The sequence below is a fragment of the Mastigoproctus giganteus genome, chromosome 2, assembly GCF_048544385.1.
Source record: "Mastigoproctus giganteus isolate SK-2022 chromosome 2, ASM4854438v1, whole genome shotgun sequence".
Classification (NCBI taxonomy): domain Eukaryota; kingdom Metazoa; phylum Arthropoda; class Arachnida; order Uropygi; family Thelyphonidae; genus Mastigoproctus; species Mastigoproctus giganteus.
In genome coordinates this window covers 217,532,838-217,556,878 of record NC_143576.1, presented here as the reverse complement: position 1 = coordinate 217,556,878, position 24,041 = coordinate 217,532,838, and the positions used below count along the sequence as shown (strand labels likewise).

The following is a 24,041-nucleotide window of genomic DNA, read 5'->3' as shown; positions in this document are numbered from 1 at the left end:
AAGGGTTTGCTTACTTCCTTTGCTGCCTCCTTTAATATAACTGGATAGATCCCATCCACCCCAGGTGCCTTTATTGTGTTTATCTTCAACAATTTCTCCTCCACTTTACTCTCAGTTATTACAAGATTCTCTAGCTTACTGCCAGAGTTGAATACACCTCTGGCATTCCCCTCGCTGAATAACTCCTCACGTGTGAATGTCGATGCAAAATATTCATTTAGTTTGTTAGCTACCTGAGCATGATCATCAACAGTTGAACCATCGATATCAAGTGGACCAATCTGATTCATCCCCTTCCTTCTAGAGTTTACATAAGTAAAGAACTCTTTGCTGTTTTTCTTTGCATCCCTTGCCAAAGATTTCTCATAATCTGCCTTCGTCTGCCTAACCTCCTTTGTAACGTGGTTACAGATCAACTTATATCTATCATAGGCTTATGTCTCATTAGTTCATCCGACATACATTTAGGCCTAAACCTTGAACAATATTTCTTAGTTGGTATGTAAAGCCTAGTAGCTTCCAAGATAAGTTCTTTGAATGCTTACCATTTTGAATTTGCTGTTAGTAACATCATCATTTGGTCCCACTGTATAGAATTTAAATACTGTCTCAGTCCATCGTAGTCGCCTTTATGAAAGCAATAACCCTTCCCTTAACCGTAATGGTAGTTACCTCTTTGAGTAAATCCAACTTCAGCACACTGTGATCACTGCCACCTAGTTGTTCATTTATCTGCAGATTCTTAATGCATAAAGAATTACTACTGATAATCAAAACAAGAGTATTACTCCCTCTAGTTGCCTCCAGAACATGCTGATTTAGAAAACAATCATCCAATAAATCCACAAAAGCCTTGCTAGTGCGTGAGTGACCAGCCCCCAAATTCCAGTCAATATCTGGGAAATTAAAATCCCCCATTATAAGACTCTCTGATTTACTGGCCCACTTTATTTCCCTGTACAGTTTCTTATTATACTCATCAGAGTCATTAGGCCTATAGCACACTCCTACTCTCAATTTTGATCTCCCAATGCTTATGTCACACCAAACTGACTCGACACTGCACTGTCCAGCGATATCGACTGGCTTCACTTCCTTGGATTTTATGTTTCTTAACTAATAGCATAACCCCTGCTCCTTTCCTATCCTGTCTATCCTTTCTGTAGACACTGTACTCCACAAATTCCAGTTCTGCATTCCTTATATCTGTGTGACACCACGTCTCTGAAATCCCAACAATATCTGCCTTTGATGTTTTGAGCAATAATTCAAATTCATCAAATTTATTTACTAAACTCCTAGCATTGGTGTACACGCAAGTATACATGCACCTGTTTCTATGGTTGGTGGAACAGACTTCCATCCCTTGTAGTGGAGGTTGATAGCCTAAATAAGTTTAAGGCTCAGCTGGACAGGTATTTTGAACAAACAGAGGGGTGAAGTGGAAGTGGGTTTTTTTGGCTGATGCTGCATAAGCTTGCTTTCTTGCATCAAATGCCTCTACTAATGCTAATGCTATTCTTAGCTACCCTAACACAACCCATGTGTTTACTTGTACCGCAATGACTCCCAGCAGTCTCTGAAATATCCTGCATCTTGTTTTTCAGGCTTCTGCTCATTCCAATAGAAGCAGTGCGAGAATCTCTTTCACCTCTGCCAGTGGCTACTGTTAATCTATTAGTCTTTTTCTCCCCCCCAAGCTAGCAGTTTTCCGACCCACCTAACACTACCTCGATAGCATCAGCAAATATTCTAGCACCCTATCTATTTAAGTGTATCCAATCTCTGTAGAAGCAGTCTCTCCTGTTAACAAGTACAATTCAGGCTGAAAAAAATTCTACCCCTTGAGCCTTGCACAATCTTTCCAGGGCCGAATTGATCGAGAAGGCTCTCATCATATACTCCCTCCTATCGTGTCTGGGCAGAATTGCAGACACTTTCAAATTCAACCCTAATTCACAGCTTTTTTTTAACGGTGACCTGTACTTGTTAAGTAATTCTGCCGGTCTCCTACTCTTGATATCATTCGTGCCAACGTGTACAACTATATCACCTTTTCTGCCCTTAAAAGGGCACAGCTTATGTTGCAGCAACTAGAGACTAGAGTTTACTGTAATACTTTTATCCTTTGTAAGAAAGGACAAAATCCTTGCACAATTTCACTGCTCTTTTTAAGATGATGACTCCACATTACAAATACAAAATAATGCTTGTTTTTATCCTGTCCAAATGTTTGTTTCTCTGAAAGTTAGATATCAGGTCACACTGTGTAGTCTGTAAAGAAAACAGGAAAGATGAAAGAACAGATTGTCTTTAGGCAAAGATTCTCAATTTAACTCTGATTCAGTTACAAAGTTTACCTCATAGATGGTGAGGGTATCCACACCTGCATAGTGAAAGTGAAGACTTATATGTTTGATTCTACTACTGCTGTGTTGGCAATTTTCTGAAACATTTAACTTTTGTGTCAACTGGTTGCAGAGAATGAATTTCCCTCCAAATTACTCTGTTTTTCAACTTTCAAGCAGAAAACCATTATTTGCTTGCAGTATTAGAACAGTAAGAATTAAATAGGCTAGTGCATTTTCACAATTTGCCTACATTAGCCATTCAGATAAATTGCCTGGAAATGAAGTGCTTTGAAAATGCACGATTACTCAAAGCTGATTATCAATTGATAATTATCATTATTTTTATGTCATCAGTTATAATTTGAGTTTGAATCAGTTGAAATTTTTTTTTTAATGGCAAATCCAAATTTGGTATGCAACCAAAATTGATAATGTGATCATATTTAATAGTATGATTGTTATAATGAAATAAATTTGAATTTTTTCTGATTGTTTATTTTTAACATTCATTAATTTTTAATTATGATATTAATGATTGTAATCCCAAATTCATAACAATATTTTTTCTGTATATTTTTTATAGCTCAAAGAATTCCGACAACTGAAATTTTCGAGTGGTGAAAAAATGGTAGATAACTTTCGTCCTGTTCAACCATTGAATAATCGAGAAATACTGAAATCAAAGTGTACATAATATTGTCTTTATTTATACGGTGCTTGAATAATGTACAACTAAATTCCAGTTTGTGTCATTTATTAAACATGTTTCATTAATGACCACCAGTGATATCAGAAATATACTAGTAAAAATAAAGACAAGCAAATTATTTTTTCTGGCATTTTTAAAAAAATTCTTCTATTTAGCTGTCTTAAATAAAGCATTTTTAATACTGAATTTAAAAAGCATACAGATACCAGCTTATATAGTATGAATGTATTTTTATTTCTGCTTTACATTGGATGATATTTTATTCTGCAGTTTTACATTATTAATAATTCAATTTTTTTATAAATATGTATTTTTTAACAAAATGAACTCAGCCTTCTCCTTTTAATAGCAAGTTTATGAGATCAGTGTTATCAGAGGTCCCATCCTAAACCATATGACAACAGCAGGGTCCTGAGTGGAAATATGAATATGCAGTGGGTATTTTTAATACACTTATATTAATACACAGGAGGCCTCCATAGCCATGTTGTCAGGAGCAGGAGTGCAGTAGCACATGCTCTTTGAGTAGACCGGGGTTCAAGTCCCTGACTGCTAAATACGGTCGATCTGCCAACCCGCACTGGACCAGATTATGGTCCATTTCCCTCAGCATGAATTGTTGACGAGGCTTCCATCCTGCAGTGGGTTGATAATGGCTGCAGTTTACCTTTTACCTATTAATACACTTGCTTCCAAGTAAGGAAGCATATGAGAGTTGCTAAACCCTTTCATCTCCCATTGAACACACCACTATTTAATATTAATATAAAAGTATATAAAATGAAATAGACCTTTGAAATGTTCTGATCTGTAACAAGGTTTAAAGGAATGCACATGCATAACAGACTGACTATACTTTAGGTTAAATGTGTAGGTATAAACAACAGTAAAATCATGTGAGAACAGCATGGTTACAGTACACCATTCAGGAGTAGGAACATGAATTTTTCCAAATTTCCCATAGAAGGAGCTGTAATTCAGTTCATGTGCTGAAGGGAAAAAGTGGGTAGATGTTCATTCCTATATGGTAGTTGTGTGTGGGGAAGGCTTCTTGAAATGGGCAACAGTTTTTCATTGATGCAAGAAATTTAACCCATCACTACTTTCCATAGACTAAAGGCATGAGCCAGCAGTGGAAGCATATAATCTGTTTCACTCAACCAGAAATATTCGTTCTATTTCCAGTACCAAGAAATTTATGTTTACATTTATTTTCACCAAAAGAGGACCACTTCTCATAGAGACTGGCCACCCTCGTGTTATCATGATAAGAGCCCAGAGTTAGTGTGAAAAAGAGGAGCAGTTATTAGTATTAGTGTGAGCCATATAGTGCAGGAAAACCAAAGGATTTTGCTGCACCAACAAAAAAAAAGTAGATAAATAATACAAATTATGCACTTCCTACCTCACATAGGTAACTGTCCAGTTGAACTTTGAATTCTTCAAACTCTCAGCCTCAACTACCTCTGGAGGAAAATTTTTCTAGTAATCAACAACTCTTTGGAAAAAAGAACTTTCTACAATCTAGCCTAAACTTCTTACCGCATATATTTTAATTTGTGGCTGCTAGATCTGGAATTCTTTATAACAGAAATTCTACCTGCAAAAGGAAGAAAAAATTCCATCTGAAAGGGTCCAAGAAGCTTGGTGTCTTTTTTTTATCTGATGAGGTCACTATACTCAGTATTCAAAATATGGTCTTACACAGTAGAATCGCCTTATACAGGGGAATTAATATTTAGTGTCCGTAGATTTACCATTCGTAACTTGCCGCCATTGTTATACAATACAACGTTATATCCCATACTAGATAGCGTTTGCTTAATAAACTATAGTATATAATATTATCAATTGATCAGTAAAATTTCTTAATCTTGTTAAACTTCATTGTCAATTAAATTGTACTTTGTTTAACTAAATACATATAACGACTCATTTTACAAACGTAACATTATTAATTAATTCATAACTTGACATGGAAGTTATATAATAAAACTCGGAGATACTACTTGATATTGAAAAAAATATATATGTATATATACAGTGTTATAACTGCATTGGGATATAAGTTTAGGCTTTTAATTTTGTACTGAAATTGAAATTTTATTGATATTGAATCGAAATCATGACTCAGACCAGAGCAGCAAAGCAAAAGGCTCAAGCTAATGGAGTGCTGTGGCTCAGGGGAGAACTCAGGGGGCAGTTGACCTCTGAATCACAGCCTTTTAAAATGCACTGCTTGTTTGATGTTTCTAGAGCAATCAGGAACAGGACAAGATCGAAATTGAACTAATTGTGCCTGTGGTGTAGTGGTTATCACATCCGCCTAACACGCGGAAGGTCCCCAGGTTCGAGCCCTGGCAGGCACAGCGTATTTTTTACCCCGCGATTCTGCTGACGAGGCTACTAGAGACGGTCGTGTTCAAAGCCGCTAAGTGGATTTTTCTTATTTATTGTTTGAAATTATTGTTTTTCTAAAACTTTTGATTTAAATTTAGTAGTATAACATTATTTTGTGATTTTTGATTAATTTGGTGTATTTATTCTTTACTCGGCCTTGTAATTGCATAAAGGTATCGGTAAAGGTTTCCACTGTTTCAACTCCGGTACCATTCGTAATTTTCCCGCCTTTGTGATACGATAGTTATATACCGTACTAGATAGCGTTAGTTGAACTTCGTTAGCAGTTAAATTGTACGTTTAAATAAATACATATAACGACTTAGATTACAAACGTAATATAATTAATTATATTTAACATAATTAATAACATAACATAATTAATTATAATTAATTAATAAATTAATAGAATCATGACTCAGACCAGAGCGGCAAAGCAAAAGGCTCAAGCTAATGGAAGTGCTGTGGCTCAGAGCAGAACTGAGGGGGGCAGTTGTCCTCTGACTCACAGCCTTATAAAATGCACTGTTTGCTTGATGTTTGCAGAGCAATCGGGTACTGCCAAGGGGGATGTCTTTGTGTGTGCGCGATGCAAGGAGTGTATCGATATCAAGCAACAACTCGGCGTTCTTGTGGGCCTATATGAGAGCTTGAAGGACAGGGTGGATGCCCTCGAAGAAACTAAATTGAGGGGCCCATCAAGCTCTCAGCTGCCCACATCAACGCCAGAGATTGCACTTGGGCATCGCGTGACAGAGAGACAACCCCCAAGGCAGAATGCGCTGGTCCCGAAGGAACTAGTAGTTGTTGGTGACACTATTGTCAGGGAAACGGGGAACATGCTTTGTAAAAAAGATAGGTGGAACAGGACCAGGGTATGTCTGCCAGGGGCAAAGGTTGATGACGTTGTAGAGCGAATATCATCTTTTAAGGGCACAAAAGGTGATATAGTTGTACACGTTGGCACTAATAATATTAAGAGTAGGAGACCGGCAGAATTACTTAACAAGTACAGGTCACTGTTGAACAAAAGCCGAGAATTAGGGTTGAATTTGAAAGTGTCTGCAATTCTGCCCAGACACGATAGGAGGGAGTATATGATGAGAGCCTTGTCGATCAATTCGGCCCTGGAAAGATTGTGCAAGGCTCAAGGGGTAGAATTTTTTTCAGCCTGGACTGTACTTGTTAACAGGAGAGATTGCTTCTACAGGGATGGGATACACTTAAATAGAAAGGGTGCAAGAATATTTGCTGATGCTATCGAGGCAGTGTTAGGTGGGTCGGAAAACTGCTAGCTGGGGGGGGAGACAAAGACCAATAGATTGACAGTAGCCACTGGCAGAGGTGAAAGAGATTCTTGCACTGCTTCTATTAGAATGAGCAGAAGCCTGGAAAACAAGATGCATGGTATTTTAGAGACTGCTGGGAGCCATTGCGGTACAAGTAAACACATGGGTTGTGTTGGGTAGCTAAGAATAGAAACAGGTGCAGGTATTAGCATTAGCATTAGTAGAGGCATTTGATGCAAGAAAGCAAGCTTATGCAGCATCAGCCAAAAAAAAAAAAAAAAAAAAAGTAACATAAATAAATAAAAATAACCACTTCCACTTCACCCCTCTGTTCGTTCGAAATACCTGTCCAGCTGAGCCTTAAACTTATTTAGGCTATCAACTTCCACGACAAGGGATGGAAGTCTGTTCCACCCACCAACCACCCGCTGGCTAAAGGCAAATTTCCGCACATCTATCCTACATCTGTCTTTCCTCAATTTGAATTTATGCCCTCTCAGGTGATTTTTCTGAGCTAGAGGAAGAATCCCATCAGCATTGAGCATGCTCAAACCATTCAAGGCTTTGTACACCTCTATCAGATCACCCCGCTGGTGCCTAGTTTCCAGACACTGTAATTTGCAAAACTTAAGCCTTTCTTCGTAAGAGAACCCCTTTGTCCCATTCACCAATCTAGTTGCCCTTCTCTGTACTCGTTCCAGCAGCTCTACATCCTTCCTGAAATGAGGCCTCCAGGCCTGTATACAGTACTCTAGGTGTGGCCTGACCATTGCCTTATACAAGGGAATAATCACCTCCTTATCCCTGCTAGAAAAATTCCTATATATCATTGACAATACACCATGAGCTACTCTTGCAGCTCGTCTGCACTGCTCAGAGAACTTCATATCTGCCTGCACCACCACCCCCAGGTCCCTTTCATTCTCTACCACTGTCAGTGTAGTACCACAGAGTTGATACGTTGCTCTGGGGTTGCTGTTTCCCATATGTAGTACTTTACATTTGTCAATGTTAAACTTCATTTGCCACCTTGAAGCCCATCTGCTCAACCTTTCCAAATCCTGTTGCAGCAGCATAGTGTCAGTAGTGTCCTTGACAACCCTGCCAACCTTCGTATCGTCTGCAAACTTGGACATTAAGCCTGATATACCATCATCAATATCATTTATAAATACAGAAAACAATAAAGGCCCCAATACTGAACCCTGAGGGACTCCTCTAATAACATTAGTCCACGATGAGCAGTGTCCATTGATTACCACTCTCTGTCTTCTCTGTATACTTGCGTGTACACCAATGCTAGCAGTTTGGTAAATAAATTTGATGAATTTGAAGTATTGCTCAAAACATCAAAGGCAGATATTGTTGGGATATCAGAGACGTGCTGTTACACAAATATAAGGGATGCAGAACTGCAATTTGGGGAGTACAACGTCTACAGAAAGGATAGACAGGATAGGAAGGGGGGAGGGGTTATGCTATTAGTTAAGAAACACATAAAAACCAAGGAAGTGAGGCCAGTCAACATCGCTGGACAGTGCAGTGTTGAGTCAGTTTGGTGTGACATAAGCATTGGGAGATCAAAATTGAGAGTAGGAGTGTGCTATAGGCCTAATGACTCTGATGAGTATAATAAGGAACTGTACAGGGAAATAGAGTGGGCCAGTAAATCAGAGAGTCTTATAATGGGGGATTTTAATTTCCCAGATATTGACTGGAATTTGGGGGCTGGTTACTCACACAGTAGCAGGGCTTTTGTAGATTTATTGGATGATTGTTTTCTACATCAGCATGTTCGGGAGGCAACTAGAGGGAGTAATACTCTTGATTTGATTATCAGCAGTGATTCTTCATGCATTAAGAATCTGCAGATAAACGAACCACTAGGTGGCAGTGATCACAGTGTGCTGAAGTGGGATTTACTCAAAGAGGTAACTACCATTAGGGGTAAAGGGAAGGGTTATTGCTTCCGTAAAGGCGACTACGATGGACTGAGACAGTATTTAAATTCTATACAGTGGGGTCAACTGATGATGTTACCAACAGCAAATTCAAAAATGGGAAGCATTCAAAGAACTTATCTTGGAAGCTACTAGGCTTTACATACCAACTAAGAAATATTGTTCAAGGTTCAGGCCAAACTGGATGTCAGATGAACTAATGAGGCATATGGCAGAGAAGAAAAATGCATGGGATACTTACAAATTAACACATGACACAGAAGCCTATGATAGATACAAGTTGATATGCAACCAAGTTACAAAGGAGGTTAGGCAGGCAAAGGCAGATTACGAGAAATCCTTGGCAAGGGATGCAAAGAAAAACAGCAAAGAGTTCTTTACTTATGTTAACTCTAGAAGGAAGGGGATGAATCAGATTGGTCCACTTGATATTGATGGGTCAACTGTTGATGATCCTGCTCAGGTAGCTAACAAACTAAATGAATATTTGGCATCGCATTCACACATGAGGAGTGAATATTATTCAGCAAGGGGAATGCCAGAGGTGTATTCAACTCTAGCAGTAAGCTACAGAATCTTGAAATAACTGGGAGTAAAGTGGAGGAGAAACTGTTGAAGATAAACACAAGAAAGGCACCCGGGGTGGATGGGATCTATCCAGTTATATTAAAGGAGGCAGCAAAGGAAGTAAGCAAACCCTTAGCCATAATTATGAGAGCATCCTTGGACTCAGGGGAGGTACCCATAGACTGGAAATGTGCAAATGTGACCCCAGTATACAAAGGAGGATCAAAGGCTGACACAAGTAATTATAGACCTGTGAGCTTAACTTCTGTTCCAGGAAAATTAATGGAGGCACTGGTTAAAGAAGCACTGCAGGATCATTTAGACAAGACTTCAGTTATAGCTCAGACACAGCAGGGTTTTGTTAAGGGGAAGTCTTGCCTGACCAACTTGATTGGATATTATGATGCAGTCACAAAAGAACTGGATGCAGGGAATAACTTTGATATTATATACTTGGATCTTAGAAAGGCTTTTGATACTGTTGCACATGGAAGACTGCTACACAAATTGGAGCAGTGTGACATTGGAGGCAAATTGCTGCTATGGATAAAGGGGTGGTTGAGGGGGAGAAGACAGAGAGTGGTAATCAATGGACACTGCTCATCGTGGACTAATGTTATTAGTGGAGTCCCTCAGGGCTCAGTGTTGGGTCCATTATTGTTTTCTGTATTTATAAATGATATTGATGATGGTATATCAAGCTTAATGTCCAAGTTTGCAGATGATACAAAGGTTGGCAGGGTTGTCAAGGACACTACTGACACTATGCTGCTGCAACAGGATCTGGAAAGGTTGAGCAGATGGGCTGAGAGGTGGCAAATGAAGTTTAACATTGACAAATGTAAAGTACTACACATGGGAAACAGCAACCCCACAGCAATGTATCAACTCTGTGGTACTACACTGACAGTGCTAGAGAATGAAAGGGACTTGGGGGTGGTTGTGCAGGCAGATATGAAGTTTTCTGAGCAGTGCAGACGGGCTGCAAGAGTAGCTCATGGAGTATTGTCAATGATATGCAGGAATTTTTCCAGCAGGGATAAGGAGGTGATTATTCCCTTGTATAAGGCAATGGTCAGGCCACACCTAGAGTACTGTATACAGGTCTGGAGGCCTCATTTCAAGAAGGATGTAGAGCTGCTGGAACGAGTACAGAGAAGGGCAACAAGATTAGTGAATGGAACAAAGGGGTGCTCTTACGAAGAAAGGCTTAAATTTTGCAAATTACAGTGTCTGGAGACTAGGCACCAGCGAGGTGATCTGATAGAGGTGTATAAAGCCTTGAATGGTTTAAGCATGCTCAATGCTGATGGGGTTCTTCCTCTAGCTCAGAAAAATCACCTGAGAGGGCATAAATTCAAATTGAGGAAAGACAGATGTAGGATAGACGTGAGGAAATTTGCCTTTAGCCAGCGGGTGGTTGGTTGGTGGAACAGACTTCCATCCCTTGTGGTGGAGGTTGATAGCCTAAATAAGTTTAAGGCTCAGCTGGACAGGTATTTGAAACGAACAGAGGGGTGAAGTGGAAGTGGGTTTTTTTTTTTTTTTTGGCTGATGCTGCATAAGCTTACTTTCTTGCATCAAATGCCTCTACTAATGCTAATGCTAATGCTAAAGGACATGATATTGCCATGGGGATGTCTTTGTGTGTGTGTGTGCGCGCGATGTAAGGAGTGTGAGGAAATCAAGCAACAACTCAGCGTTGTTATGGGCCTATATGAGAGCTTGAAGAACAGGGTGGATGCCCTCGAAGGATCTAAATTGAGGGGCCCATCAAGCTCTCAGCTGCCCACATCAACTCCAGAGTTTGCACTGGATCATCACACAACATAAAGCCAATCCCCAAGGTAGAATGCACTGGTCCCACAGGAACTAGTAGTTGTTGGTGACTATTGTTAGGGAAACGGGGTACATATTGTGTAAAAAGGATAGGTGGAACAGGACCAGGGTATGTCTGCCAGGGGCAAAGGTTGATTACGTTGTACAGCAGATATCATCTTTTAAGGGCACAAAGGTGATATTGTTGTATACGTTGGCACTAATGATATTAAGAGTAGGAGACCTATGGAATTACTTAACAAGTACAGGTCACTGTTGAAAAAAAAGCTGTGAATTAGGGTTGAATTTGAAAGTTTGATTGATTGTTTGATTGTTATTTGGTTTTTAGGAGCATTAGCAACTAAGGCCATATTGCTCCGGGATATGCGGTGGTCATTCCCTGACCTTTCCGCATCCTTCGTATTTGGTGGTGACGGGCTCGAACCCCGGTCTAATCAAGAAGCGTGTGCTACACACTGCTGCTGCTGCTGCTCCTTCCCACCTGGCTACGGAGGCGCCGAATTTGAAAGTGTCTGCAATTCTGCCCAGACACGATAGGAGGGAGTATATGACGAGAGCCTTGTTGATCAATTCGGCCTTCAAGAGATTGTGCAAGGTTCGAGGGGTAGAATTTTTCTCAGCCTGATCTGTGCTTGTTAACAGGAGAGACTGCTTCTACGGGGATGGGATACACTTAAATAGAAAGAGTGCAAGAATATTTGCTGATGCTATCGAGGCAGTGTTAGGTGGGTCGAAAAACTGCTAGCTTGGGGGGATACAAGGATTAATAGATTAACAGTAGCCACTGGCAGAGGTGAAAGGGATTTTTGCACTCACTGCTTCTATTGGAATGAGAAGCAGCCTAGAAAACCAGATGTAGGGTATTTCAGGGTCTGCTGGGAGTCATTGCAGTATAAGTAAACACATGGGTTGGGTTCGAGTAGCTAAGAATAGGAACAGATGCGTGTATATTATTATTATTATTGTTAATATCCATATGATGCAAGGAAGCCTGAGGCTTATGCTGCACCAAGAAAAAAATAGAAAGTTCCCGAGTAACCCTGAGAGAGAGAGAGAGAGAGAGAGAGAGAGTCAAAAGTAGAAGGGAATCACCAAGAAAGAGAAGAATGATGATATCCAGCTCAGGACCCTGGGTATGCCAAGCCCATACTCACCAGATGTGAGCCCCCATGGAAAGTTTGGCATTAAATAAATAATAATGGCAATATTATCATATTTTTTCACTTGTATCACTACAGTATAAATCAGTAATGATTTCTTATTGGATTCAGTTCTCTCTCAGGGTAACTCAGGGAATTTTTTTTTTTTTTTTTGGCTGGTCCAGCATAAGCTTCAGGCTTCCTTGCACCATGTAGCTAATAATAATAATAATAATAATAATAATAATAATACTCTCCCTTGAACTTTACACACTTCGCCACTATCATACCCGTGCATTAAATGCTTCTTGCAAGCCATTTTTTGAAAGACTAAAGTACTTCTGTTGTTGCTCTGTAAAGCATCATGTCAAACGCTTGCCTTTCAGAGCTTTCTTCAGACGGAGAAACAGGAAAAAATCACAAGGAGCTAAGTTCAGTGAATAAGGGGGATGTGACAGAACCTCAGCATCTATGACACAATATTAGCTGTATGGGGCCTGGCATTGTCTTGATGGAGAAACGACTTCACACACACTGGAAAGTTTGGTCACACCAGAATATGGGCATCCTTCCAAAAACACTCATTACCATAACTTTATTCATCTTTTTAACTGTTTCCAATGCATTTAAGCTCTGTCTGACACAATAACTAATCATCTTCAATCTGTATGTCCGACATGATACTTGCTTCAAAAAGATTTGTTAGTAACATGCAGCTAAAAAACTTGCTTCATGCAACACTAGCTCGACAAGTGCTGGAATGTGCACATAGAGTTTGTTCAGTAGCGATCAAGGAGAGCGCCTCTAGCGTCAGTTATGGAAAGTTTGCGCGGTAAACAAAATCTTGCACCAGTCTGCGAACTGAATGATCACCCCCCCCCCTGTAGATTTAAGGTGTCGCCCACAAGTTAAAATTAACGGTTGCCTTTTGTTGTTGAGACTAGATATTTAGGTGCGATTGTCGATAACAGTCTCACCTGCTCCATGCTTGTGAAAAAGCTAAAAAATTTACAGGGTTAACGTTGATTCGGAGCCGCTCAAGAACTCTCCATTTGCATTACTTTGCCATCTTCCTTCCTATGGTAACCTATTCTGCTAGTGCATGGTTCCATAGAGCATGCATCGTCAATTTCTAAAAAAGCTAAATTAATTACAGAGGGCAATGCTTTTAAGCATTACAATAGCTTGCCGTACGGTTTTCAATATGGCCTTGCAAGGTCATATCTGGCACACTTTCCTTGGACCTATTTGTTATCAATTGCGGACTTACATATAGAATTAAAAAAAGAAATTCTAACAAAAATTTTAAACATAGAAATTGATATTCAGACTAATCTAAAAGAGGAAATGAAGCATTGAATGAGCTTGTTAATCACTGGCAGACATAGCAACTACAACTACAGGATTACTCTCCAAGAAATTTATCCCTGATAAATTAAATGCTAGATAAAAGAAGAAGACCATGGTTTCCTCTGGGCTTGGAATCTTCCTTTCTATTAATGGGACATGAGTCCCTAAACGGGCTTTGGGAGTCCATCACGCTGACCTCTGCTTTTGCGGTGCTTCTGAAAGTTGGAGCCATGTTTTATTCAATTGTGTATATTATGTTTGCCCGTGATAAACTTGCAAAGCTTGTTGCTGATTTTACTCCAGACAATGAACATGTCCTCTTGACTTCTAAACAAACCTTTTCTGCTCTTCAAGATTTTTAATCTAAACTTTTAGGCATAGAAAGTCTCTGCTGCCTTCAATTTAGTTATTACATAGTTTATTGTGTACAGGTACCAATTTGCTGTTGTGTTTGCTGCAGTCTGCATGTTAGCACAGTGCTATCGTCAACTTCCTCTCCACACCGGGTGGAAAAGGCCAGGGTTCGAATGACGCGAGGAACTTTTATGGGCTTTTTTTTTGCACTCCGTGACTGAATTAGTCGGGCTCAGGCATAGATAGCAAGGATTTTTTTTTTTTTTTTTTTTTCCCAGAAACTGTGGTTTTTTGTCCAACAAAACAGGCAAATCGACCAGAAAACACACGCAATTTACAGACGCAATACATATATGGGTATATGTAATAACTTACCGGGTGACCCTAATGTAATAGTTAGGTTTGTTTGTTTTTGTTTGTGTTTGCTATCAAATAGTATTTAATCAGTATCTATTTCTATTTAGCTATCAATTAATTGTGTTTAGCTACTAAATTGTGTGGCTAATAAATAGTTGTAAGCGTCATACAACTAAACCTGGTTTATTATGTACATTATGTTGTATTTTGGTAACGGTTACTAAAACTTTTTGTTCTATGCACACCTCTTTTGCTGATAAATTGTATATTGTTGAGTTATTTTTGCAGGAGTCAAAACCCTGCAAGATTAAAGTTGCTTTTGTTAACAAAATTAGTATTTTTTGTGTGCGTTATCTTTGTTTAATTGTGTATAATTATTAGTATTCATTTATTTTTCCCTCCATACACCACTGTAGATTATTTTTCCCCTCTCTGGAGCTGTCCCACAGTGAATTTCTTTATCCACTATTTTTATACTACTTCCTGTGGGTGAAGAATTGTAATAGTAGTAGCAGAGTTTTTTTTTTTTTTTTTTTTAGGAGCATCGGTGGCTAAGGCCATTTTGGTCTGTGTCTATTATCTGCAAATTGCGTGTGTTCTGAGATCGATTTTCTGTTTGCTGGCTATCTTGGGTACCATAGTTGGGAGAATCACCAACCTTTGCCTACTGGGTGGAAAAGACCTGAGTTCGAGTCCCGTCGATGATGGGAGGAATTTTTATGGACCTTTTTCACAAAGTCGCTGAGTTAGTCGGTTTCGGGAGATGATAGCGTGATTTTTTTTCTCCCGGAAACTCGGGTTTTTCGTCCAAGAAAACAGAAAATCGACCTCTGAACACATGCATTTTACAGACAGTATACACAGAGCAATATAGCCTTAGTCGCTGATGCTCCTAAACCCCTACAACAACAATTCTGTTTGCTGGACGAAAAACTCGAGTTCCGTGGAGAAAAACCATTGTACCCTCGCTTGAGGCCGACTAACTTAGCCACGTTGTGAAAAAACAAAATTCTTCTGATCCTACCAACGGTACCTGGCCCACCTTAACGTAACGTGGACGAGTTCCCAGGATCATCTCTCCAGGTGACTGATGCTTTTGGGTAGTTAAATAACCAGAACTACGGAAAAGACATACAACTTCTCACACAAATCCTCACTTTTCATATATCTGTCCCTTTTCAGTGATACTGTTCTTCACAGAGTTACGTGGCGGAGTTGAACTGACTTTCTAGAAGCCGTCCTTTACAAACACACACGTCTACATGGTCTTCCTGTGTACATTGAACTCCCCATCTTCAAATTCAGCATCGCTTACCTCTAAGTGACACCATGTGTCTGCTGTTCCTACAATGTCTGCATTTGATGATTTAATCACTACTTCAAATTTATTTACAATGCTCCCAGCATTAGTGTACATGTAAGTATACATACACCTGTTTTACTCTTAGTTTTCCTAATACAGCCCATTATCCCCTCACCTTGCTTTCCACATTGCTGCATGTTCCAATAAAAGCAGTGTAGGAATCACTTTCACCTCTACCTGCTGCTGTAGTTAATGTCTGTGTATTATCCCAAGTTCTACTTGACTACCTCGATAGCATCACTACCTTGATTGCTTCAGCAAATATTCTCGTACCCTTCTCATTCTTTGTCTTTCTATTTTAAAAACTTGGGCAGAATTGTTTGACGATTTTCTATCGTCAAAGATTGAACAGGATTGTTGAGCATTAGGGTATCTTGGATTTAACTTTAATTATTCAATTTGTGCTATACATTTAATTTTTAAATATGCTCTTGAACCTCAATAAATTCATTGTTTTGTTTGCCAGTTAAGTGGTTTTTAATATCTTTGACTGATTTGAATAGCGGCCACTGGTGATTTCAACTGGTGTTTTTTCACAATATTTAAATGATACAGAAATATAAATCTGCCTATTTTCTGCCACAATTTTTTTTTTGTATACTGTAAATTATTTATCTTACTCATTATAAAAACAAGATAAATTCAAATCAGTAATAAATAAATTAAATATAAATATGTAACTAGGGGTCTTCACCCCTTGCTCGCTTCTTTTGATAAAATAAAATGAAATACAACAGAAGCTTCCGACACTGTGTGTCTCTTCCTCTGCTATGAATACATAAATAGGTTACATATGGAGATCAAGAATGGTACCGCGTGGTCATGCTAGATAAACAAAGCGTATGCACAAGGTTTATCTAGCATGACCACGCTAAAACAGAAGCTTGTTTTACCACAGTAAAACAAGCTTCTGTTACGTATTTTAGTATTTGTTACGCATTACCACGTAATCCGCATCTCTCATCTTTCAGCCCATTTATTCAGCCCCCCATTGGCTGAATAAAAATCACCAGGAAGAAAGTTATTTTAACAGAAAATCGACCACAAATCACGCAATTTACAAACAGTATACACAGAGCAATATGGCCTTAGTTGTTGATGCTCCTGGAACCCAACAGCAACAAACAGTATCTTCCAGGGATGGTCATTAGCTGTTGTCATAGTTTTTTTTTTTTTTTTGCATTATCATCTGAATAAAGTTTCGATGCGAACTTTAAAATTTCTTCCTTGTTGTTTTTAATTTCTATTATGATTGACTCTCCCATCTCGTAAAATCTTGCTAACGAAAACCCGCTTTCTCCCTTTGAAAGTCTATTTAAAATCTCAATCTTCGATTTAATTGTTAAAAAACATATGTAGTATATGTTTTTATTATTATTTAATATTTACAACATATGCATATTATAGAAACAAATCTGTATATTTATATTTATGCATATTTATGAATGTTATAATACGAGAATACCAGAAAACAAAATAGGAAACAAAAGGAAATATTTATTATTTAACATCTAAATACTGATAGTCAGTTCACAAAAACCACATTACTGACAATAATCACAGTTTAATAATATGAAAATAACCGATTAAAATTTCCAAAATAAAAATTATACATATTATAATCAAACATGCAAGTACTGTATTGTAATATATTATTCTTCTTCGCTTTTTCTTTGCGTGTGTATCAATCACTTCATTTGTTAATTTTTCCGATAACTCATTCAGGCCCTCTAAGCTTACCTTCCTGTAATTTTGCAATATTACAGATGCATATACAGTATAATAAAAAGGTTAACAAAATAATTGTACATTAACATAAAGGCAGAAATCAACTCATCATAATATACTGTATTTTAATTTGTTTGGATGATTGCATCACAGGCGCTACGAAGTAACAATGTAAGAAAAATACAAAAGTACAGGTGAATGTAAAGTGGTATGGTTGTTTATTGGCGCATTAGCGCTATGGCTATACTGCAGGATGGAAAGTTTGATGGGTATATGTGAAGCTGTTGTTTTAATAGGGTTTTAGTAGCATCCAGCGACTAAGCCCATATTGCTCTGTGTGTACTGCCCGTAAATGTATTCTGTGGTCGATTTTTTGCTAGACGAAAAACCCGACTTTCCGGGAGAAAAGTCAACGAGGTATGAACTCGGATCTTTTCCACCCGGTGTGGGGACGACGGCAATTCTACCAACTATGCCACCCACGAGGGCATGTGTGAAGCGACAAAGCAACTAAGGCTATGAGGCGCCAGTGTGTTATATGTAATTGCATGCATTCTTCGGTTTGACTCAGTTGCGGAACTATTGTACTGCTGTTTGCTACTGCGAAGGGCCTGCCAAGGGCCATGAGAACCGATGGCTGGTTTTGTGTAGTTATTAAAGGTCACGTATGGCGGTTGGGATTTGGAGAGGATTTCAGCATTGATAGTTTCTCATCTGCCTTAGACCCTAGCTTAGTCACTTTCTGAAAAAAAAAAAAAAAACCATAAAAATCCCTAGCGTCATTGACAGGTTTTGAACTCCAGCCTCGTGTGGGAGGATGGTGATTATAGGCACCGTGCTACATGAGGGCAGCTGGACAGTGTATAGTATATTTTTAAAACCATTTTAGCATTAGCATTAGTAGAAGCATACGATGCAAGAAAGCAAGCTTATGCAGCATCAGCCAAATAAATAAAAAACGCTCCCATTTCACTCACAACCTCCGTTCGTTCCAAATAACTGTCCAGCTGAGCCTTAAATTTATTTAGGCTATCAACTTCCACAACAAAAGACGGAAGTCTGTTCCACCAACCAATTACCGGCTGGCTAAAGGCAAACTTCCGCACATCTATCCTACATCTGTCTTTCCTCAATTTCAATTTATGCCCTCTCAGGTGATTATTCTGAGCAAGAGGAAGAATCCCATCAGCATTGAGCATGTTCAAACCATTCAAAGCTTTATACACCTCAATCAGATCACCTCGCAGGTGCCTAGTCTCCAGACACTGTAATCTACAAAATTTAAGCCGTTCTTCGTAAGAGCAACCCTTCGTTCCATTCACTAATCTTGTTGTCCTTTTCTGAACCCGTTTTAGCAACTCTACACCCTTCCTAAAATGAGGCTTCCAGATCTGTACGTAGAACTCAAGATGTGGCCTGACCATTGCCTTATACAAGACAATGGTCACCTCCTTATCGCTGCTAGAAAAATTCCTGTATATCATTGACAAGACACCATGAGCTACTCTTGCAGACTGTCTGTACTGCTTAGAAAGCTTCATATCTCACTGCTCAGAAAGCTCAGACTGTCTGCACTGCTCAGAAAGCCTGCACAATTACCCCCAGGTCCTTTTTAAGCATGAATGTGCTAAAAGATAATTAAACAACTTTTATTTTGCCTTCATAAATGCTCAATATACACAGGCGTAAGGAATTAATCAAAGTCAAACTCATTTGCCAGTATCACCAACTGTATTTCTTATCTTATCTTATCTGTTTTTCTTATCTTATGAAAGAGTTTTTTTAATTAATTTTTCTTATTTTTTAAGCCCGATTTTTATACTGGTGCGATTATTTTTTTCCGATACAAATCTGATAAATCAAATCAGAGGCAGAAGAATATTTGTGAAATTTGATCTATCACTTGAACTTGAACTTGAAAGTCTAATTGAACCACCCAATGAAAGACGAATACTCAGAATTCGTACTTAATCGTATTCTCCATGTATATAAACGTATATTATCAACGTTCATTCAATCCTAGTGAAAGCAATAGTAACGAAAATGATTGTCGGCATAATCATTTTTGCTCCTTTATTGATTTTAGTGAATGCAGATGGTAAGTTTAATTTTAATTTCCTGCTTTAGTAAATTGTACAATAATAACTGCTACATCTTATCAGTTAGACGGAGGTATTTACTGAATAATTGATAAATAACAAACATTTTAAACTTATTGGCAGCTAATGCAATTTATGCCTCAAATACAAAAAAGAGTATTTGATAAGTAAATTGCAGATCTTTTCTTGTCGATTTGATTTTTTTGCTGGACGAGATCAATATTACTTCCTGTATCCATCCGGAACTCCTGCTTGGGTGCTTATAAGAGTATATATTGTCAGTTACAATGAGGACTAAAATAACATACGAATTATTCTTCTGAGCGCTCTCCAGCCTCTGTCAGTTTTAGTAGTCTATCGAACCTTTTTTAGCACGACTTTTCCATTTGGTGTTTGTTCACCACCTTTGATATAACGTAGTAGTAGTAATAGTGCCAAATTATGCAAGAAAGAAAGCTTATGTGAATAGTATCAGCCAAAACAAAACTCCCACTAGACCTTCTCACATCCATACCCTCCAAGAATTTATCTTGAACTCATTGAAACCAATCACGTCCACAAGGACAGATGGAAGCCTGTTCCAACAATCACCAATCTGCTGGCTGAAGGCAAACTTCTGCATATTTATCCTGCAACCTTCATCAACTTAAATTTATGCCCCTCATGTATGTAGTAGTCCCAGCAAGTAGAAGAATACCATGAATATTCCGCTTACTCAATCCAATCAGGGCCTTACACACCACAATCAGATCACTTGCAGGTATCTAGAAGCTGCAATTTAAGCCTTTCTAGGTATAAGCACCCTTTTGTGTCGCTCACCAATCTGGTTCAGTTCTCTGAACCCGTTCCAGCAGACCTACATCCTTCCTAAAGCGAAGCCTGCAGACCTGTATATAATAATCTAGGTGCAGTCTAACCATAACCTTGTACAAAGAGAAAATCATCTCCTTATCCCAGCTAGAAAAGTTTCAGTATATATCATTGAAAAATCTCATGAGCTCGTCTTGCAGCATGTCTACACCGCTGAATGAATTTCATATCTGACTGCGCAATTATCCCTAGGCCTTTTGCTTTTTCCATTACCCTGACTGTAGTAACATACAGTTGAGAAGTTACTCTGGGATTACTACTACCCATAAGTGGTACCTTGCATTTGTCAATGTTAAACTTCAACTACCATTTTTCAGCCGATCCACATAATTTTTCTAAATACGACTGCAGTAGCATATCATTATTACTGTCGTTAACCACCCTACCAATCTTTGTATCATTTGCAAAGTATGACATTAAGCCCGATATACTTTCATCAATATCATTAATAAATATTGAAAACCACAAGGGGTCAGCACTGAACCCTGAGGAACTCCACTGATAACATTAATCTATGAAGAGCAGTGCCCGTTAATAACCACTCTGTGTCCTCATCCATTTAACCACCTCTTTATCCATAGCAGTAACTTGCTCTTAATGTTACGTTGCTTCCGTTTCTACAGCAGTCTTTTATGTGCAACAATATCAAAAGCCTTCCTGAAATCCAAGTATATGATATCAAAATTATTTTTTGCATCCAGTTCCTTGGTCACTGCATAATAATGATCTATTAGATTGCTTAGACAAGATTGCCCCTTAATAAATCCATGCTGTGGCTGCAGTATAATTGTATTCCTGTCAAGATGGTCCTGCATTATTTCTTTGACTAGTGACTCCATTATTTTCCCTATAACAGATGTTAAGCTAACAGGCCTCTGATTACTTATGACACCTTTTGATACACCTTTATGAATTGGATTCACACATCTCCAGTCCATAAGAACCCACCCTTAATCCAAGGATGCCCTCGTAATTATGGCTGATGGCTTGGCTTGCTTACCTCCTTTGTTGTCTCTCTTAACATGATTGAATAGTTCCCATCTACCCCGGGTGCCTTTTTTTATATTCAGCTTCAACAGTTCCTCTCCCACTTTCCTTTCATTTATCAAAATCATGTACCCCCTCATTTTGTGAGTGTGAGTTTGTGTGAGTGACCAACCTACCAATTCCAGTGAACATTTGGAAAGTTAAAATTCCCTATTATAAGACATTCTGATTTACTGGCCAACTCTATTTCTCTCTATAGCTGTTTGGTATACTCATCACAATCATCATGCCTATAACACACTGCTACTCCTAAGATGTTGCAATTTGTTCAATGGCAAGAACAGATTGGCTTCCTACGATGACTTCCATTGGAAGTCGCTAAGCTTGAAGCATCCATAAAGTATATCGTTCATCTGCTTCTTCTAGCATGAACTTAGCTGGTTTTATGCATGTTCCCGACTCGTGGATGGTGGGAGGTTAATTTTTCTAACAGTCCCATAGTGTACATATAGATTTTGCCAATATTTTCAGATTCATCACTGGTTTTCGGTTGTGGTCTGATTCATGCACGTGTGTATGTACATTAATAATTATAACACACACAAACGCACGCGCACCTCTCCCCCCCAAACACACAAAATTGTTTTAATTTTTTCTCCACTGCTTATATGGAACCTTGCGACTTAAGCGACCCCCTAGTTCGCCTACATGAAACAGCCTGTCCATCATTGGGATAAACACTCCAGTAAAAACATTATAACATCAGCCAAAAAAAACTTCCGATTTCACTTATCCATTTCCTCATAGTTTGTTTAGTTCTTCCATGAATTGCCCACGATGGTAGCACATTTGGTGTAATTGCCATCCTACTCACATCGGATGGAAAAGACCTGAGCTCGAATCCTGTCAATGGCGCGAGAAATTTTAATGGGTATTTTTCACAAAGTGGCTGAGTTGGTCGGCCTCGAGCGAGGGTAGCATGGTTTTTTCTCCCAGAAACTTGGGTTTTTAATCCGATAAACAGAATATCGACCACAGAACACACGCAATTTACTGACATAATATATACAGCGCAATATGGCCTAAGTTGCTGATGCTCCTACCCACAAGATTTGCAGTTTCTGTAATACTGCCACCCTTCAACCGATGCTCGATAATCATTCCATTTTCGAAGTTCGTCAGATCACGACCCTTGCCCATGTGGATCAAGCATTCTGTACACACCGCATGCCACGAACCTGCAGTATCACATCTACCGGTTCTCACTGCGGCACGAGTGCCACCAGGAAGGAACAACCGATTGCTAAAACGCAGGGATAGACAATATGTTTTCACTGGACAGTGTATATATATGAAAAAAACTATTCAACAAGAAGAGAATTTTTTTCCTATTCACCTTTTTTGGCGTGGCTATTTTACTACTGGACACTAGTGCTAGTCATTTTACTTTGAGCTTTTTTTTTGTTTTTGTTTTTTCTGCGAGCCTATTTACTTATGGAAGAAAATTCCTTTTATCCCTGAAGTTATCTTTTCACTCCTGTGCTGTATTCCCACGGCTTGTGATTGGGTGTAGAACTGATGTTTTTCTTTCTACCAGCAAGGTTGACATCAAGTATCATGATGATAAAAAGAATTCCATCATGTGATGATACTTTGGTCTTCACTCTTGACCAGTTGGCAATGAAAAAATGTTTACCTTATTCATCGAACGACGAGACGAAATGGGTGCACGAGGTGTTCCGCTATCACGTGATCACGTGTTCACATTCAAAAGCATTCGATAATCAAAGAATCTTATTACCAAGCCGCCTGTATATACATAGCTGATATAAGTTTTTCCTTACACTAGTTGTTAGCTAATCGACTATTTTAAAAACATTGCAAAGTACTTAACTCTTCTATCATTCCACCTAATATATAGTGACTTTTAGATGCTAATCTGAAATCCCAGCTTTCTGCATGATTTTTCTGCTCAGTTTGGTTAAAGTAAAATTATCTACTTTTTACTAAAGTAACTATACTTTCTACTTCATTTCCATTTAATTTTATTATTTTACTTTACTTTAGCATGTTTACTAGATTTTAATGTTTTTCCAGCATGTTTATTTGAAAATTAAAAGAAATTATTGTGGGGGGGGAGAAGGCAATAAAACTTGAGATTTGCAACATTCCCTTTTCTCTCATCAGTTAATGAAGCAGTATGATGGCATTTATTTATTTTTTTGTTTGTTTGTTTTAGATTCTTGTGTCTATAAAGAACACTACGATTCCTACTTTAAAAAAAAAATGTATTTATAACTATCGAGGGCCCAGTAAGAACAGTACTTTCGCGTCAGCAGACTGTCAAAATGACTTGATTTCCATAAGCGGTGACTATGGGTATCAAGTAAAATTACATGTACACTGTGCTGCCACTTTATTAGGTACACCCCTGCTGTGCACAAAAATGGTTTGTCCCACAAACCATTTGTGGATATAAATGCAGCCGAACAACCTTTCTAGTATCAGTTAAGCGTACAAACCTTAGCAAAAATGGGGAAGGGGAGTGATCTAACGGACTTCGAACGTAGCATGGTAGTAGGTGCAAGATGTGGTGGACAAAGCATCTCTGAAACGGCAGTTCTCCTGAACTTTTCAAGCACCACAATCTCAAGGGTGTATCGAGAATGGTGCAACAA

General features: G+C 38.6%; 1 protein-coding gene and 1 non-coding gene across 2 annotated transcripts in view; both read left to right on the top strand.

The window, feature by feature from the left end:
• The window catches only part of LOC150090096 (uncharacterized), a 141,346-nt gene that overhangs the window by 48,444 nt on the left and 68,861 nt on the right, over positions 1-24,041 (top strand). Inside the window, exon 7 of the mRNA XM_090390173.1 lies at positions 2,935-3,037. Within this exon, the coding sequence (XP_090246299.1) occupies positions 2,935-3,037 (103 nt within the window). The remainder of the gene's footprint in view (positions 1-2,934; positions 3,038-24,041) is intronic.
• TRNAV-AAC (transfer RNA valine (anticodon AAC)) lies at positions 5,356-5,429 on the top strand. Its single transcript has one exon. It is a non-coding gene; the product is annotated as a tRNA-Val (tRNA).